This window comes from Lathamus discolor, chromosome 5 (assembly GCF_037157495.1).
Source record: "Lathamus discolor isolate bLatDis1 chromosome 5, bLatDis1.hap1, whole genome shotgun sequence".
In the NCBI taxonomy this organism is placed as follows: Eukaryota; Metazoa; Chordata; class Aves; order Psittaciformes; family Psittacidae; genus Lathamus; species Lathamus discolor.
In genome coordinates, this window is record NC_088888.1 from 36107693 (window position 1) to 36125458 (window position 17766).

Here is a 17766-nt window from a genome sequence, read left to right on the forward strand (position 1 = left end):
CAACCCCTGCAATGAGTAGGAACATCTTCAACTAGATCAGGTTGCTCAGAGCCCCATCCAGCCAGACCCCCATCCATGTTTCCAGGGATGGGGCATTACCCATTAACCTGTTCCAGTGTTTCACCACCCTCATTGTAAAAACTGTCTTACTTACATCTAGTCCTAATCTAAACTATTTTAGTTTAAACCCATTACCCCTTGTCCTGTTTCAACAGGCGCTGCTAAAAAGTTTGTCCCCATTTTTCTTACAAGCACCCTTTAAGTACTGAAAGGCAAACATCACTTCCTTACCTTTAAAATGGGGATAACATTTTACTATCTGACAACATGTAGCAAGAATCATAAGAGCTATCAGACAGGGAAGAGGGTCAAATAAGTCTACACAGGTTTCAGACTTAGACATATCAGTAGTCTTCACTGAGAGGGAAGACTAAGTGTGTCATATATATCTTGAAGTGCATTTTCTCGAGTGAGGTGTGTTGCCTACCAAGGGCTCGATCAGGGATGTTGCTGAGAGGCTGCCTGGTCTAGTAAGTCCTGCTGACTACTACCCACTTCTTGTGGTCCATGTGGGTGCCAGTGATAGTGACAGCAGTATCCTGGTAATCATTAAGAAGGACTACAGAGCCCTGGGAGAGGTGGTTAGAGGCTCTGGGGCTCAGATAGTTTTTCCATCAATCTTCCAGGTCAAAGGGGAGGACCTTGAAAAGGCCAGGTGGATTTGGCAGGTTAATGAATGGTTAGAACAGTGGTGCCATTGCCAGGGGTTTGGTTATTTAGAATATGGGACTTGATTTGGGAGGCCAGGTCTGCTGGAGGCTGGTGGAGCTGGTCTGAAGGGGAAGAGCTGTTTTAGTAGAATACTTGCCAGGCTGGTCAAGGCAGCTTTAAAATAGATGTGTTGGGGGAGGGGGGCATCATTCCATCCCAACACTCCCAGTCAGTTGCCAGCACCTGTAATAAATGCTTGGAGCCTTGTAGAGCTGTTTCAGCCACTCTAGCCAATGAGTCAGCTTTGTTTGGAGCTCAGCTTAGGTGCCTCTATAGAAATGCCCATAGTATGGGGAATAAACAAGAGGAATTAGAGATGTGTGCATGTCTACAGGGACATAATATCATTGGCATCACAGAAACATGGTGGGATGGCTCCTATGACTGGAGTGTTGGAATGGAAGGTTATAGGCTCTTCAGGAAAGACAGGCCAGGCAGACAGGGAGGGGAAGTTGCTATTTATGTCAGTGATTGGCTGGAGAGTATGGAACTCTGTCTGGGAAGAGGTGGTCAGTCAACAGAGAGCTTGTGGGTCAGGGTCAAAGGGAGAACAGCAATGGGGGACATTACTGTGGGGGTCTACTACAGATTGCCCAACCAGGAGGATTCTGGATGAAGCGCTCTACAGAAAGATAGGAGCAGCCTCACGCTCGCAGGCCCTTGTCTTCATGAGGGACTTCAACCATCGTGATATCTGTTGGAGGGTCAGACAAGTGATCTTAAGGTCCTTTCCAACCCTAACTATTCTGTGATTCTCTGATTATACAGAACTCCCAGAGATCCAGATTGCTGCATATGACTACCCACCTTTCGAACTGAAAAGTCTTGTTTATTGATGCATGACCAGGACGGCTACACTTTACAAGGACAGTTTCCTAAGAGAAAACCAAAATAGTCATAGTTAATATCATAGGCTCACACAGAAACACAAAGAAATATTTATAATTTCTAACATTCGAGCTGACAGCAGTAATAAAGGATCATGAAGTCCAAGGTCCTTCTCCAGCAGTCACCAACATGTGAATCTTTACACTCTGTATACTGCAGTGAAACTAGCAAGACTGCAAGACATGCAGTGGATTATTAAAGGCCAACCAACACAAAATATGCACACTTAAGTTCATGAGGAAAATTCAAACCCTTACCTGAACTTATGTGCCTAGAAAGCCATAGGCAAGTAAATCCGACCTCCCTAACTGCCACCACAGGTACAAAAAAAAGGCAAAAAAGAAATGTTTTTTATTCTAGAGCCAGTTTTCACAGTGTCTTTTCAGACTGATTTTATCTACATTTGTGCCTAGAACTGAGCAGAAGATGCGCACTTTATAGAGTAACACGCTAGACCACCACTGTGAGAAAGATCTGCACTAGCACAATAGCTGGAATTACGTGAGTTTATAGTGGAATGCACTTTCCAGATGGATTACTTAGTAGTTTTCTAAGTCTGACAGATATGTAAGCAACTCTTTTAAACTATTACCAGAGTACAATCACAGCAGTCTGACATGCCTTACATAGCAACTTCTGTGCCCGTCTGCTCCTTCTGGCAAATGTTGCTTAAGTGCAGAGAAAAGCACAGAAAATACTTCATCTAATCCAAGGAGGTTTCGTAGTTTACTAACCTGGGGTAACATTACTGCATTTGATGGCAGTGCTGAAATTCCTACTGTGCTTCAGACAAGTAGCTTGGAGTGCTAAACTAATGGCCTTCAAATGAGTATTGCTACAGACTGAAGTTGTAAACAGCTGAGCAAATAACAATTGCATAACAGTATGTCCAGCATGCAAATGGCTAATAAAAAGCAAATTTCTTGGTTTGAGTTTACAAGTATTTCTTCCTTTTTGGAGAAGGCCAATGTATCATTATCAAACTAATGATGACAACACTCACGCTACAGAATGAGCTGTTACCCATCCCAATACTGGCAAATTTAGCCACAGTACAGACGTAAGTACAACACTTTGTACACCGAAATTTTAATAGGATCAGTAACCAACAGGCACTGGGGGAAGGAGAAAAAAAGAAAATTATAAAAAAAAGGAAAAGAATTATATTGTTATGGAACACATTTCTGATTCATAGATCGATGTACTTGCGGACCAGTTTTCCATAAGGTGAGAAATGGGACACAAAAAGCTATCTGCATAACAGAGAAACAGAAGAACTGTTAATAGGCTGAAGTTTCATATGAGCATTTGTAATGATCTTCCTTTCTCAGGAGATCAGTATGGGCTAACATATATCCACTACTGCTACTGGCCTACAAAATCTCATCAAGTTTCCCTGTCAATAGTGCTTATGACAGGTGTCTCACAAGAATACTGAAAAATCTTTTTTTCACCCCAGAGTCACAGAATACTCCTAGTCTCAGTTCTTTCAGGGCAATATGAATCCTTGAAATGACAAAAGTATACTTCATAAATATCCACAATCTGTCCTGACATCCAAGCTTGCTCCCTAATCCATGTGGAGCAGTTCAACCTGATGTGCACTATGTGCTTACTCTCCACCATTATAGCACAATAAACTATAGGAGAAAGGCTCAGACAGTTGTAACTGTTATGCTGAGGAGCTGGGCATACATAGGAAAGTAAAAAGAAAATTTCACAAATCTTAAAGTAGCTCAAAGCCTGAACTGAAATACTCTTCTCTTTTTAGACTTAGAATGAGAATAATGATTCTCTAGACAAGATAAGCAAGATTATAGTAAAGATCACATATGTCTTTTGAAGAATGATATGAATCTCTAAATAAACAAAAGAAAAATCACTCAAAGGCTAAACAGAATTCAAGTAGTCTCAGTCTCACAAATAGATACTCAACCTTTCTGTCCAAGTATCAGTTCTGCCCATCTATAGTCAATTTGAAGGAAGACATAACACAGCTCATGGCAGAAGAGAAGCAAAGATGCTTTACAATGCCATTTCTGTTGTGGTCTTTCACTATGAGACAGATGTTTTCCCTATTCTAGTTGTAACATGACAAAGTTGCAGCACAGATGAAACAGATCAGCAGATTACTAGAGCTACCATCTGATCAAGGAGCAATGTCAAGCTGAAGCTTGTCCAGAAGATCCAATCATAGTTTCCTGTATGTATGCTGGACTGTGTTGTGACTGGTTCTCAAATTCCACTCTGCTTTCTAACACACGTTAGTCCTGAACTGATCATGGCATATAACTGCCTGGTTATATTACATGTATACAGTATTTTCAGAGAAAAGTCCAGAAAGACAGCTATGACCTAAAAAGCAAAATTAATAAACTCAGCACCTCTATCACAGTTTTCCTTCACCTTGATCTAAAGTTTCCTTTAAATCATAAATACATGTCTGAGAAATGGTTAACTTGTTTCCAGAAATATGAGCTTTGACTCTGTTGCAACTAAAAGCTCAATAACAAGACAAGCCTCATAATTTTATCTAAAAATTGCATATTTATCCTAGCCAAAAGCATAACACTGTGAGGTATTAAAAGCAAAATAAGCAGGTCATAACTACTGTTTTCCTCTCCTTTTGTTAGATTAGCCTAAATTGACTGCTTTTGGTAAAGTCAGTGCACTTTTATCCTCCCTCAAGAACCTGGGTACTTCTAACAATTTATTTTTTAAATACCAAAAAAGTTGTATTAAGAAATTAACACAAAGACTTAAGGTGTTTGATCAAAACTAGAAAGTAATTCAGCCAAATAAATGCCAATCCAAACCAACAAAACATTTGAAGTCACTGTGGTGTTTTCCAAATACAGGAATTTAGTACCTTGCAAATTTTGTTTTAAAGACAAGTCCATGCATACATGTATTTTCCTGCAGTATTCCATAAGGATTTTTAAACATGAGAACAGGTTAGCATATTGAAGGTTACCAGATTTCATACAAACTGGAATTCGTAAACTGGCATAAGCAAGCATACACTGCTTTGCCTGTAAGTATATAGATACTGTAATATATCAGTCATCTATATTAAATGATCCAAACCCTAAATATTATCTAATTTAATCTTTATGAGTAAAATCTAACAGGTCAGAAATGGTCATGGCATTTTATAGTACAATAAATGGGTCATGACATCCAGAATACATCTATCATTACAGATCCCTGATTTTAAATCTCCTGACATATCTACTCTTTCTTAGCTGAGACTTCATGTGCTCCATTAGTTTCCTAATTGCATATATATATACACATATAAGTATCTACTTTATGCAAGAGCATAAAGATATGGGAGATTTAAATGCATAGAGCATTGTAGGTCACTTCAGTAATATTTTAATCATGATACTATTGAGGAGAATTTGGCTAATCACCATGTAAGTAACAATGAGCAGTAACTAAGAACACTGGCAGCTAAGAAAATTAAACCCTAAGTTAATATTTTGACCTTAGCTCAAGCTACTGTGCCTTTTTAAGTTTTATATCTTGGTAATGGCCTCCATTAATGCTGGAATGTCATCTGGATTTGCAACCTCAATGCTCATTCTCCTTCCTTTGATGGATCTAAGCCAGAACACTTTAATATGCTTGACTGCAGTACCATGTAGGCTATTGTGACTCATGAGATACCGTGTTTCTCTCCTAATGCATGAGGTGTGTTGCAATAATAAAATGAAAAAAGCCTGACTTAATTTTAGAAATCATTACAGCAAATACAAGTGGCTTCAAGGGACTGACTGCAGGAAGTCTGCAGTGGTTTGACTCCTGCAAACACACAACCTCCACTTCATGGGTGACCGCACCACCAGAAGCACCAAGCTATTACTATTACAAAGAGTCAGGATGAAAATAGCATGAATCACCTGCTATTGCACCCATGGTTAATGAAAGCTGGGCAACGCTTGACAACAAAGTACCCATGGCTCATGTGTCCCTCTTGTTTCTTTGTCCTAGCGTCTGTGAATGTGCTTTTAAATTTTACCAACAAATACTCACATCATCAGCCGCATATGCCACTTCTTCTGAAAAGTTTCTTTGCCTGTAAAGGAAAAAAAAGCCAGTAAGGAAAAGACCAGCACCTTTCAAGTTAAGCATTACATTTAGGTAAGGAAAGTCAATGCTCAAAATGTCTGTGAGCTACACACCGTCCTGAAGTACATACTAACACCACAGTCCATTGTGAATAAAAAACCAAATTAAAGTGCAACCAAGCAAAATAATCTGCTTAAAAAAAAAAAGAAATGTAGAACAAACCCAATTAAGACTAAATCACATGCAAGCCATGCTTTTATTTTGAGATTGTAATGTGAGCTTGTAACAAGTGGCTTCACTTTAGAACATGAAAATGAAAACACCCTCTTTTTAGGTATTTGTCCCTGTTCTTGCATCTATTACTAGCACAGAACTGACTGGGATTGCTGAGGTGTATAAATGCATTCATGTGTGCAAGTGTTTTGAGAATCAGTCCTTAGTTTTACAACTACGTTTTAGTTAAATTACTTTTTGATATATTAAGAAGAGTTAGTCTTAATGACTGTTTGTTTGGCCTAGTCCATCCTGTTTGACACTGCATTCAGCATCTAACTGCACTGTTCCATAGAGCAATAAAAACAGTGAGTGGATTCCTTCCCAGCTATAGCAAGCACAGGTCAATGCAAGTTTCCCCTTCAGGCTCCTTGAAATTTCTGTCTACTCTTTTTGATGTTGTTTTAATTAAAACAATTCTATATTTTTGTTAAGATTTTCCAAAAGTTAATAAACTTTAATACACTGAATGTACTCTTTCAGAATTACCAGACAGCAAAAGTAAAATAAAAACCCAAATCAGTTATTTACTCATAGAGCAAATGATAGTGTTACTGGTTTCTAGCCACCCACCTAGATTTGCCCTTTTTTCTTTCTCTATGTTTCAGCCCCTTCCCTCTTTCATGTTGGTCATCTATGGAGAATTCAGCTTGTTATAGCACATATTTGCATCTAATCCTTCTTCTCCTTTTGGATCTTGGAATGTTTTGTTTTGACACTTCAGAAACAGTAAGTGTATTATGAATTAGGGATGCAGAGCCAAATTACACTGAAATAGAATTACCAGTGTTTGTACAGACAGAAAATCTGTTCTACAGCATAACAAAACAACTGTAATCCTGAGTGTGTTTCTTTACCCATGTCTTCTGACAATTATTCCATTATCGTATCCCAGAATTTGTATAGGATTGTGAATATACTCTAAACTGATTGCAGCTGTGCTACTTCTGCGAAGCCAGAGGTAATCCTGACTTGGCAGAATGGCTATGGCTTTCTGTGCAGATGGACATACTTTTAGACAAGGGGATGAGATTGGCTAAAGCCAATTTAGCAGGAGAAAGGAAAGGAAAATGCAGTTAGTTTTTATGATACTATCATCATCTCCCTACATGCATAAAACCAGAAAAATCAATAAGACAGTTGTTCTCACATACATATAATTATTATTTTCTCTGTATATTAATTACAAGTCAGCTAAGATCTAACACAGCCAAAATAAATTACCTATCTTGTGATACCAAATGACCAGCAGCAGTATCAAAAGGTAGCAAAGGTCGGATCCTGCAGTGGACTCTGATATTTCCTCTCAGTTCCTAGGGTTAGAATATTAAGACGTATTTAACACAAACTACTGGTGAGAGTAAATACCCTGGCATTTGTGAACAGACAGGAACATGTTAAGGAAAGCAGGTGTTTACAACATCACAGCTTTAGTCTCTGTGGAGAGAAAAATAGCATGAATATCATTTGCCTTGAGAAGTTAGGACAAAACACTTGAGGAGTTATAGGCTCTTCAGAGCTCTGGAATGGTACAGCCCTCTCCAGTCTATGTGGCAAAAAACCCCCCAAACAACAAACAAATAAGAAAAGAGCTTTCAATATGAGCCATTTCTTCAGTCTCCTTTTTACTTGAGCTTCTTCTATTAACTCAACATACAAGATTACACACTCCATTTCTCTTCCATCAGCCCTGAGGAAGATGTAGAATATAAAACATTTTGTACCTTTTCCTCTCCACTGTGTGTTCTTACATGACTAAAAAGCCAGTAACTAATTTTTCTCCGCAGGCTATTTCAGACTTCAGTTTATCTGACCTGGTGTTTTTTCTTCCTTTTTGTTGGTGATCAGTTCTTCTCATTTTATGTCAGTGAAAACAGCTTGCCTGTAATGGCTAGTGATCACTGGCATTAACTCCCTGCTGCCTTAGCAGAACAGCCCTTCTGTAAACTGCAGCACAAGGCAGAATCTGGAAAGTAAGTACTTTTTAACAGAGATTCATTTTCCCAGAAAGAAGAACTTAAAAGAATTTTGTTTGTGGGTGGCTTGTGTTTCTAAAAATCAGGTCCTGAATCAGGCAACCAAAAACTAGACATTTGTGGGGTAGGGAGGAAGAGTAAAGCTAAAGGGCAAAAAGAAAAATATTAATTCCAAATGAACCCTCACTAACGGCAGAGCAGGATACAGCTATGGCAGAGCAGGATACAGCTATGGCAGAGCAGGATACAGAGAGGCATACCTGGAAAAATAACACACGATGATTTTGTAATTTCAAGTTGATCATTTTATGAATTCTGAAACGATTTCAGAAGCTGAAAATTTAGAGAGGAGGATAAAGAAACTCAAGTTTTGTCCACTATTCAAAATGGATGATACTCCTTAAGGCAAAATGTTGCATGAGTGCATTTGGAGATGCTTGTGTAAAAAGAATGGGGGTGGGATTTATTGTTAAGACAAATGGGCCTCAGCAAAGAAATGTATCATATATAAGACAACTGGGGCAGGCAATATATTCATTTGAAGTATATTCATTAGTTTTATTGGTGAGGAAATGGTGAGCACAACAAAATAAGAGAATGATCTGTCATTAAATATACTTACAACTAAGCTGTTATGTAGAGCTCTCCTCTTTTGCTTTTCTTTCTCATATCTCTCTGTCAGCTCTTGTAGAGACTGCTCAAGATCAAAAGCTTTTATCTGAAACACTAGAAGAAAGCAGTTTCAAAGAACTGAACTCCCTTACTTCACGAAATGAACTTTCCAGTAGCACCTCATGAAATAGGAGCATGAACCTTTTAAACTGCTACCAAATTTTAATTAGGAGGGTTAGCTCCTGATTTACTAGACACCTGAAAAATCCCATCATACTTCTTGCTGTGTAAAATTACAGATAATTACCACAGGTAGACATGTGAAATCTTGAAAAACAATCAAAAATACAAAATATTTAAAGGCAGTTCAAATGTGTTGATTTAGTTAATGTTATGTGTCAGTGAAGCCTGAAACCTAAACTTGAAGCAACCTGCTTCTAAATGGGGCTGTCACTTGCAAGGCTCATGACATATTTGCAGATTATTAGATTCATGCCAGCTAACTTTACAAGAAGTTAACCTAGCATTTATCCTCATTTACAGTGCTACTAATCCTGTAAAATAGCTATAAGGATCCCCTTTGAGATAGGTGCACTCACTTCATGGGTAGGATTTCATTAAAAAGATTGATCTTTTGAACCCCAGGGAGTCTGCTTCACAAAACCAGGGAGAGCAATATGGTCATTACAAAATCCTTCTAACTTCGCAAATGGTTATATTTCATTACAATTACATGAACACTGAGCAGGCCTAAAATGAACACTTAGCCCAGAAGGCACACAATGTGACTGTAAACTTCCATAAAAAGCAAACTTTTAGGAACCCCAGCAGGATATCAATTCCTCCAGCAATTAATTAGTGAGCAGTTTGAAGATGCAGAGTATCAGTCAAAACCATAGTCTGAAAGCTGAGTTAGCAGGATGGCCACCACTCTCAGTATGCACCTTTCAAAGGAACAGACTTAAAATCTCAGTACGTCACAGCTATGATTTATGGTCTCCGGTGTAACTGAATATCTGATAAATTCAAGGGACATTTGTCTACATTTGAGATTTCACAGATCTTATTTTTGTAATATAAATGCTGTCAATAGCTGCAGAAACAAAATCTAGGAGTTTCACTGAGAAAATTCGCAAGAAAAATGTGGGATAACACTAGTATGTCTTTGTTTGGAGAATCACATGTGAATATGTTACAATAAACTGTCGAAGTGATTTGTATAGTCACTGACCCCTAATCATACAGTATTTTTCAAAATAGGAGGTTGGAATCCATTGATTAATTAATCTCCATAATATGCATCTTCATTTATAAATTTGTGTACACACACAAGCCCACTGGACATTGTACATCCAGTTTTAGCTAACTTAAGCCCTAATTACTCAATATTTTTTTCTAACTAGCCCTCCTATGGTGAAGATGACTATGAAAACAGAAATTAGCCTTGGGGTTTCCTAATTTGACACCAGGGCTTTTAAGCAGAGAGGTGAAGGACAGCAATCTGCAGAGAATGAGTCAAGTTGCTGCACTTAGCAGATGGCATATTGATATTTGTAAGAGTGGCATAGTGATATTTGTAAGAGTGAACCATTTGTTTTAATGTCCATCTTCTGTAAAGCTTTACATGAAGCACAGAAAAATTTAACAGGAGCTCCACAAAACAATTTTCTAATGCACCAATTATTTCTGAACATTTAATTTTTCTGAAAGTGGAGTTATATAATTATAAAGACTTATTTAACATTTTCCTGGTTTTCTGCTTGGCATCAGCTGCAAGCTATTCAGAAGTTGTATTTTGGTCCATAACCTAGAGGTAGCCACTGGGTTCATCTGTTTTTAATACTAATAACCTGCTCTTCATTATTCAAGAGAAGTAGCAACTACATGCCTGCAGCCATTATAGACATGTCTTTCCCCCACACTTTGCCCATCTCATTGACCTATATAGAAACTTTCTGGGAGCTGGGAATGATGATTTTTTTGTTTAAGCATCACTGAGCACAGTTAGACTCTTCATCAATAATTAGACTAACAGCTGTGGAAGAGTGATGGCTTGCAAACATGTTCAGAATTGTTATGTTTCTTTAACTGACAGTCCTGGAGGGAGCTTTTCATCCCCTCCCATTCAGTGCTGCACCAAAACTCCTGTTGTGCTCACACAACTGCTTCCAGAGCCAGGTGAACCTCTGTCCTGGATTAGCTCCCTGATCTGTGTGTGGTCGCACAAACAGTTACATCAGCATAATGGAAAATCCAGTGAGCGGATTTTGATTTGCAAGAAAAAATTTCTCTATGATACACTGAAATATTAAGAATCCAGTCCATTCTAATTTCAGACAGTATTTTCAGAAATCTCTGAAATCACCGGAGTCCTTTTCTGGTACAATCAAAAGCAGACAAATTTCAACTAAAGCAACACATTCTTTCTTTAGCTATTCTAAAATAGTCAAGATAACAAGCCTGAGAATTTCAGATTTAAAATGTTACAGCTGACCCAGCTCAGCAGCAGTCTAGTAGAAGCTGCAATCAACACAAAAGCTAAATCCAAATTATCAGTCATAACCTCTGCAGATTTATTTGTACTCTAATGCTTCAGAACTCCTTGCTGATCTAATGTCAAACAAAAAAATACGTGCTACAATTTCAGTGACTCATTTCTCAAAAATCAAACTCGACCTTTTAACGTTAGTAACATTTAACAATGACATTGTTGGTGTTACATGTTTGAAATATAAGTGCAATGAGGCTTACTTTGCACTGCTTCATTTTGCAGCTGTATCCCTTGCACTGCTGTCAACACTTGGTAAAGATAAGTCTTGCTCTGACGCTGAAAGTCTTTCGAAAGTTCAAGAGTGAATGAATGGAGGCTCTTCAGGTCGCGCTTAAGCCTCTTCTCAGCAAGAACAAAAAATTTGTTATTAAGGCACAACAGCAGCAGTTAAAGAAGAATCGACAGCACCACCACAGATAATTATGGTGAGATCTCAGCACCAGGAACAACCCGCTAGGTGGTGAAGGAAAGTCTTCAGTGTATCTTTAAGCATGTTTAGAGAAGGATCCTCCAAGACATTTAGCAATGGCATTTCCTAAAAACTTCAGCAAGGCTCTATGAATCCTTACCATGTTGTGGTACATGCTTCAACCATAACACAGCTTCAGTTATAACAAAGACTTTCTTATTTCATCAAATAAGTGTGTGTGAGCGTGCGTGTGTTCTGTCCACTTGTATGACATATCCAGAATTACCAATGAAAAACTGTGATACTTATATCCATTACAGCATTCAATTTCCACACTTTGATTGGGAGGTATTTGCTAAGCTTCACTCTAAGTCATTTCTTAAATAAGCCAGTTTGAGGCCTTTCTGTGAGAATAGCCGTATTCTGTGACATTTTATTTTTCCAGTGGGGGTACAGACCTTGTGTTAATAGACTAGTTTCAATAATTGAACATAATCTAAACTAAAAGGAGAAAAATCACTGCATTTCTCACTCTCAAATGCCACAAAATAGAACTGGGAAGAAGCTTTAGCTTTTTGTTTTGTTTTTTACTACGGGCATGGGATTACCATTAATCTAAACTTTTATTTGGAGAGCTTTGCTTTCTCACCTAACAGTTATTGATAGTTGATAGCAAATCATCTCAGTCCACTGTTATTTCATCACAAGCAGTTCTGCTGCTGTAGCTAACCTAAAATGTGAAACACCACCACCAAATTTACTGAACAGAATCACTGTAATTAGAACAGAACAGTTCAGTTGGAAGGGAACTACAACAATCATCTAGTCCAACTATGCTACAATTACACAACATCCTTCTGCCTGTTAAGAATCAGCTTTCTTTCCCTAGGTACTTTAAGTCATTTTACACAGGCATTCAGTGCTGCCTTGAGAAAAGCTGTCATTTGTCAGTCTCTAAAACGAATTCACTATTCTACGAGGTAATTTAACGAATAAGTACTTCAAAAAAAGGAAAATAATATGGCACTGGCAGAACAGTTCCAGTCTCTTTCATGCAAAATTGAGGCAAGCTGAGTGAGCATAGAGCAAACTATTCCCTCTGGTGAGGTCTGCCAGAGCAAAACTCCCAGTGAAATCAATGGAGCTCTCCAATGCATTTACAAAGGATGTGGTTAAAGTATATCATGATTACTGTTTTTTAGGGGATGTCCATATGATAGTAAAATCAGGAATTGCAAGGTTTTGATTACACAAATATCTAGCTCAGATATTGATAGCACAAAGATCCTGGAACTCAGAAGCAGCCACTTCTACCAGCTTCTCAGGTGATCTTACAACCTATTGCAGCAAAACCACTACAAATTTTAAGCTAACTCAGGCAGGACCACACCTTACTGCAAGCACCGCTGTGAAGACAATAAACCATAGATCACATTCATATCTGACTGTTTCCTGCATTTTACTATATTTGATAAGCACGTAAACATTCAGGACATAGATCAGGCCTACATAATTACTAAATGTCTTTACCTTTATTGCTCCATACATCTGGATTACAACAGAACTCTGCTGCAATTTCTGCTGCTGGCTATGAGCAGAGTAGAGCTGCAATACTTCATTAGTGCTTCTTCCAGCCAACCCTTGATACTGTTTAAATGAAAAAACACCCAAATCAGCTAATAATCACTTTAAAGTGCTCATGTTTTCTGTTGCATTCTGTCCCCTTTGTCCCTGTAAACATTTTTAATTCAACTATCTGATCACATATGATGTTGTAAATATATGATTTCTTTGCTTTTACCTTTTGCTGAGTCATGTGAAGGATCACCTTGAGGCAACTGGCTAACATCACAACATTCTACTTCCTTAGGGTGGCAAACCTCAGCAGCAGATTACTAATATGCGTTTGCAGTACCTAAGACCTCTTACTTATGCGTGAGGTGGATCTGAATGGTTAAAACTCTGCCTTCACTTAGGGGAAAGGGCTGGTTACACAGCTGGTTTAAATGTGTTCTGGTAACTACAGCACAGGAAGGTCTCTGAAAGGACATGAAAGAGAACAAGAACACACATGAACACGTTTTAGCTGCTAAAGTCCTGAAGAAGGTGGTAATACACAGCCCCCAACTTAGTGTTCATTGCTCTAGCTTTCTGCTAACACAAATTCCGTTACGTTCTGTAGAGTTGCAGTGCTACAAAATGGTACCAATAAAGCACTAAGCTGTGTCTTCAGTGATCAAAGCAACCAAAGCAACTTTTAAAGGATGTGGAGAAAAATGTTTTCTAATAATCTAAAATTACTTTTACGCAAGAGCAATTCTTATGGCCAATTTTTTTTTTGAGATGTTGAAATAAAACATAGAAACAGTGCAACTTTAAATACTGAAGGTCATGAACACAAAAAAGATCTCTGTAGAGTACTTGTGAAATTCTGTAATATAACAGAATCTGTATGATATGACAAACTGCTGTAATATGACAAAATCTATATTATATGACAAACTGTATTTTCATCATTTACTGACAGTTCATGTGCTTAAAATGAGTTGCAACTTCTTCACCTACTTTCCCCTGCCACCCGTTAACATCTATCCTTTAACTAGTACTAATAGCCTCTTTATTTTTGGAATGCCCTTGTCTGTAGCACAGACTTATTTCCTACTTTATTCAGACCATAACTTCTATGCCTGCATTTCCCTGTTATTTAAATTAACAAAGCATAGGAGAGTACAACATAAAAGTGTTAAATCTACTTACATTAGATAATGGTAGGTAAAAAGTAAACATTTAATTTGCAGGTGATACCTGCAAAAACAACAATACAACATTGTGGAGCTGTTAAAATAGAGATAGATTCTTTCCCAAGAAAAGTACTTCACTTATCTAAACCAACCTTTTCATGTGGCTTTTTTCACATTCACAAAGCATGCATTTTCTATTTCAAAGTGCAGCTGGAGGTTCTGCACAACTACACACCTTAGCACTAATATAAAGAATTGTTTTGTGGCAATGAAATAGCAGAGAAAGATTATTAAAAAAAACAAAAACACACACACAGAAAAACCACAAAAAAATCCAAACAAAAAACCCCCCACAAACCAACAAAACAACTCCCCCTTTTTTTTTTTTTTTTTTTTGTTTTCTTACAGGCTTTAAACTCCCAGTCATTGAGAGTGATTCTATAGAGTGTTCACATGTTCTTTTCCTTTGAGGATTTTCAGGAGTCCAGTTACTCAGAAACAGTATTTACAAATATACTTGACAAAAATGCATACAAGCAGCACGCTAGAATGAGTAGATCTAATCACATGTGAAAAGTTAATATATATATATAAGCAATTGCAGTACTCAAGCCTTACTGTTAAATAAGCTTAAGCTAGTTAAAACCTACTTTTAACATCTAATACATTTTCCACCATCTGCACAGGGTCCCCCTGACCCCACATTTTGCTCAACATGAACAACAAAAGTGTGATGGGCTATCCTACTGTCATTGCAGTTAACCTCTCATCACTTCCACTATAAAGTTTATCTTTATTGCAAATGCTGCCTTGGTTTTGAGGTTTTCTCCATTAAAATAGTTTTAACATTCATCAGACTTGTTCCAAGGCCAGAACTTGCAAATCTGTGCTCGTGCATAAGAGGCAAAAAAAACCCTGCTATAAAACTTTTTATAGTCAGCTTTATTATAAACAGAAGTGAAACAGAACTACTTAATAGCATTCTCCAAAGTAAAATATCAGTTCTGCAATTGGATCCTTTCTGGCAGACTTGGCTTTATGTATGGAAGGCTGCAGGATCAGGACTGGAAAGATCACGAAAGCTGCAGGATCAGGACCTCAAGGACTGCTAACAAAAGTAGGGGGCATGCAGGTAGACAAACACATTTTCAAATAGGCAAAAGCAAATATACAGAGAAAGAATCAGACTTCTTATGTTTAGTAACAACCCTTAAAGTGTGCTGTCAAGATTAAAATATACTGGGCTGCAGAAAACAGTGGCAGTGATTGAATCTGTGATTGTCTTAAGGATACAAGGAAGGGAAGGTCTACAGCAAGAGGTAACATTTTTATTAGCCTGATACAACCCATAGGCAAACATTTACACTGCAAATCCTAATTTATAGCTATCATCAGAAGTTTGTCTTCACAGCTCCCTAACTCCCTTCAGCCAAAATGAATCCAATTAGCTTTTACAAGTTAAGAATAAGACCTCTGTTAACCCTGGTCACTGTGAATGAACTTGTTACAGCTCAATCGTTCAGGCAGCTTCACCAGCAGATCTGAAGGGTCAGTGATTGATAGCTGAGGGCAAGTGCTTTTTTCTGCCAACAGAACTGATGAAATACCGGGAGATACTGTGCAACATCGCACAACCTTAAATTCATCCATTTAAAATTAGTGTTCTTTTTAATAGAGACTCTTCAATTGAGGTAGAACTATTTCACAGATGTCAGTTTAGCTCATGCTTTCACATTGCTGGGGCAAATTAACCAAGAAGAAGTGAAAATCTATTTAATAACCACCTGATTAGAAACATCAGCACAAGGTTAACTGCAGGGTATTTCCATGGATCATTTGACATTGTTTCTGAGTGATGGTGGTAACACTGCCACGCTCCTCATGTGTCTGTACGTGCTCGTATCTTTCAGCACATTTTTCAATAAACTGAAACACTGCTGGAAAATGAAACCCCGGAAAACAAGGCTTCATTATCTAATATTCATATAACTTCTTCCTACATCTAATGCACCTTACTGATGAGAAAAATTTATTTCTTGTGCTTGTGAAAATAAAATAAAAAAATAAAAATCAGCTGACATATTTAAGGTCTTTGGTAAATATTATAAACCAGAACAAAAATAATAGCAATATTTTCTCAGAATAAATGCCAGTATTCTTCTGTATACCTAGCAAAACTCATTTCAGATGTACCATCTGCTTCCAGTCGGGCTTTGAAAAATGTTAAATCCACTTTTATCCGCAGGTGTTAACAAACCCAAACGGAAGGCAAATGGCTTTCCTGAGGTCACCCGACCATCTAATGTTTCAGCCCAGATTAGAAACTCTTGGCCAACAGTCCGTATCACAACTAATACTCACAGCTGGCTCTACTCCAGCAGCGAAGATCAATACTCAAAGTTCTCTAGATCTCGGAAATCCTACCTTTGAAGACACCAAAGATTATCACAGGCTGTTCCTTGTTTCAGTAATGGTCTAGGAACAGCATATGTTTCTGTAGAATGAGATAAGGAAATGAGGGCATCCAGTTGTTGCTGTGCGCTCTGTGACCGAGTTCTGCAACAGTACCTTGCATTTTTTACACAAGTGTAACACCAGTGCTATGAAGACATGCAAAAGGGCATCTCTGGCAAGTCTACTGTTAACAAAATGTCCTTTCTGCACTCTTAAGAACAGTCCTTTTTAAAACATGATCCTAATTATGTCTAAAAAATATTCCTTCAAAATCTACCTTGGAATGTCATACATTTCCCTGCAAGCAGAAAGCAGTATTCCGTATTTAACGCTAGCAGAGCCATTCCCTCAGTTCACTTATAGATTTAAACCGACAGCAATTATTTAAATGTATGCCAACTTCTAGTTAAGGAGTCTATTGTTACTGCTACCATTTATGATTCATATGTAAACGAATAGAAACAGAGAAATGCTGAGCCTTGATCCCTTCATAGATTTCCCCAACAGGTGAAGAGTTCAAACCTTGAAAACAGGAGGCAGATTTCAGTGTATTTCTTATTTTTATAACAAACAATAATTACCTCTGCAAGTTTTAGATGGAGAGCAGCATTTTCAGTTTCCAGGACAACTATTCTTTCTTCTTTGGCCTAAGGAGGAAAACCCACCCAACACCAGAAAGTAAAAATGAAGTAACCGTGAGTTTAGTGGATGCTATTACGATAGTTTTTATTATTATATTGCTCCGTTTCTCAGCCTTCTGAAATGGCAGGACTATCTACCCCCAATCTCCTCAGCACAGTAATATTTAACACCTCTTCATTTCCTGTACTATTTTGCCTGCTTGCACAGAAATGCATACGTACAAGGTTTTAACTGCTTTTGCTTTATAAAACCATCTCCTGATGCTTCTCAGATGTATGGCCTTTAGAGAAATCCTAGTCATAGAAAAGGAGGTTGGAAGGGCCCCGCGGATCCTCTGGTAGAACCTTTCTAGGCAAAGCGTGACTTAAACCCGAT

The 17766-nt window shown here is 38.0% G+C and overlaps 1 protein-coding gene across 11 annotated transcripts in view; it reads right to left on the reverse strand.

Annotated features, from left to right (window-relative positions):
- KIF25 (kinesin family member 25) overlaps positions 1 to 17766 on the reverse strand; it is a 39531-nt gene that overhangs the window by 21204 nt on the left and 561 nt on the right. For 2 of the 11 annotated variants that reach the window (XM_065680386.1, XM_065680397.1), the window contains exons 2-8: positions 17331 to 17396; positions 13085 to 13201; positions 11346 to 11484; positions 8605 to 8708; positions 7231 to 7319; positions 5698 to 5740; positions 1579 to 1646 (exon numbers count right to left, since the gene is read on the reverse strand). In XM_065680386.1, the coding sequence (XP_065536458.1) occupies positions 1579 to 1646; positions 5698 to 5740; positions 7231 to 7319; positions 8605 to 8708; positions 11346 to 11484; positions 13085 to 13201; positions 17331 to 17396 (626 nt within the window). Of the gene's footprint in view, positions 1 to 1578; positions 1647 to 5697; positions 5741 to 7230; positions 7320 to 8604; positions 8709 to 11345; positions 11485 to 13084; positions 13202 to 13355; positions 14267 to 14311; positions 14360 to 16656; positions 16790 to 17330; positions 17397 to 17766 lie in introns of those variants that run through there. The other 9 variants (XM_065680387.1, XM_065680388.1, XM_065680389.1 and 6 more) reach the window with 9 other exon arrangements.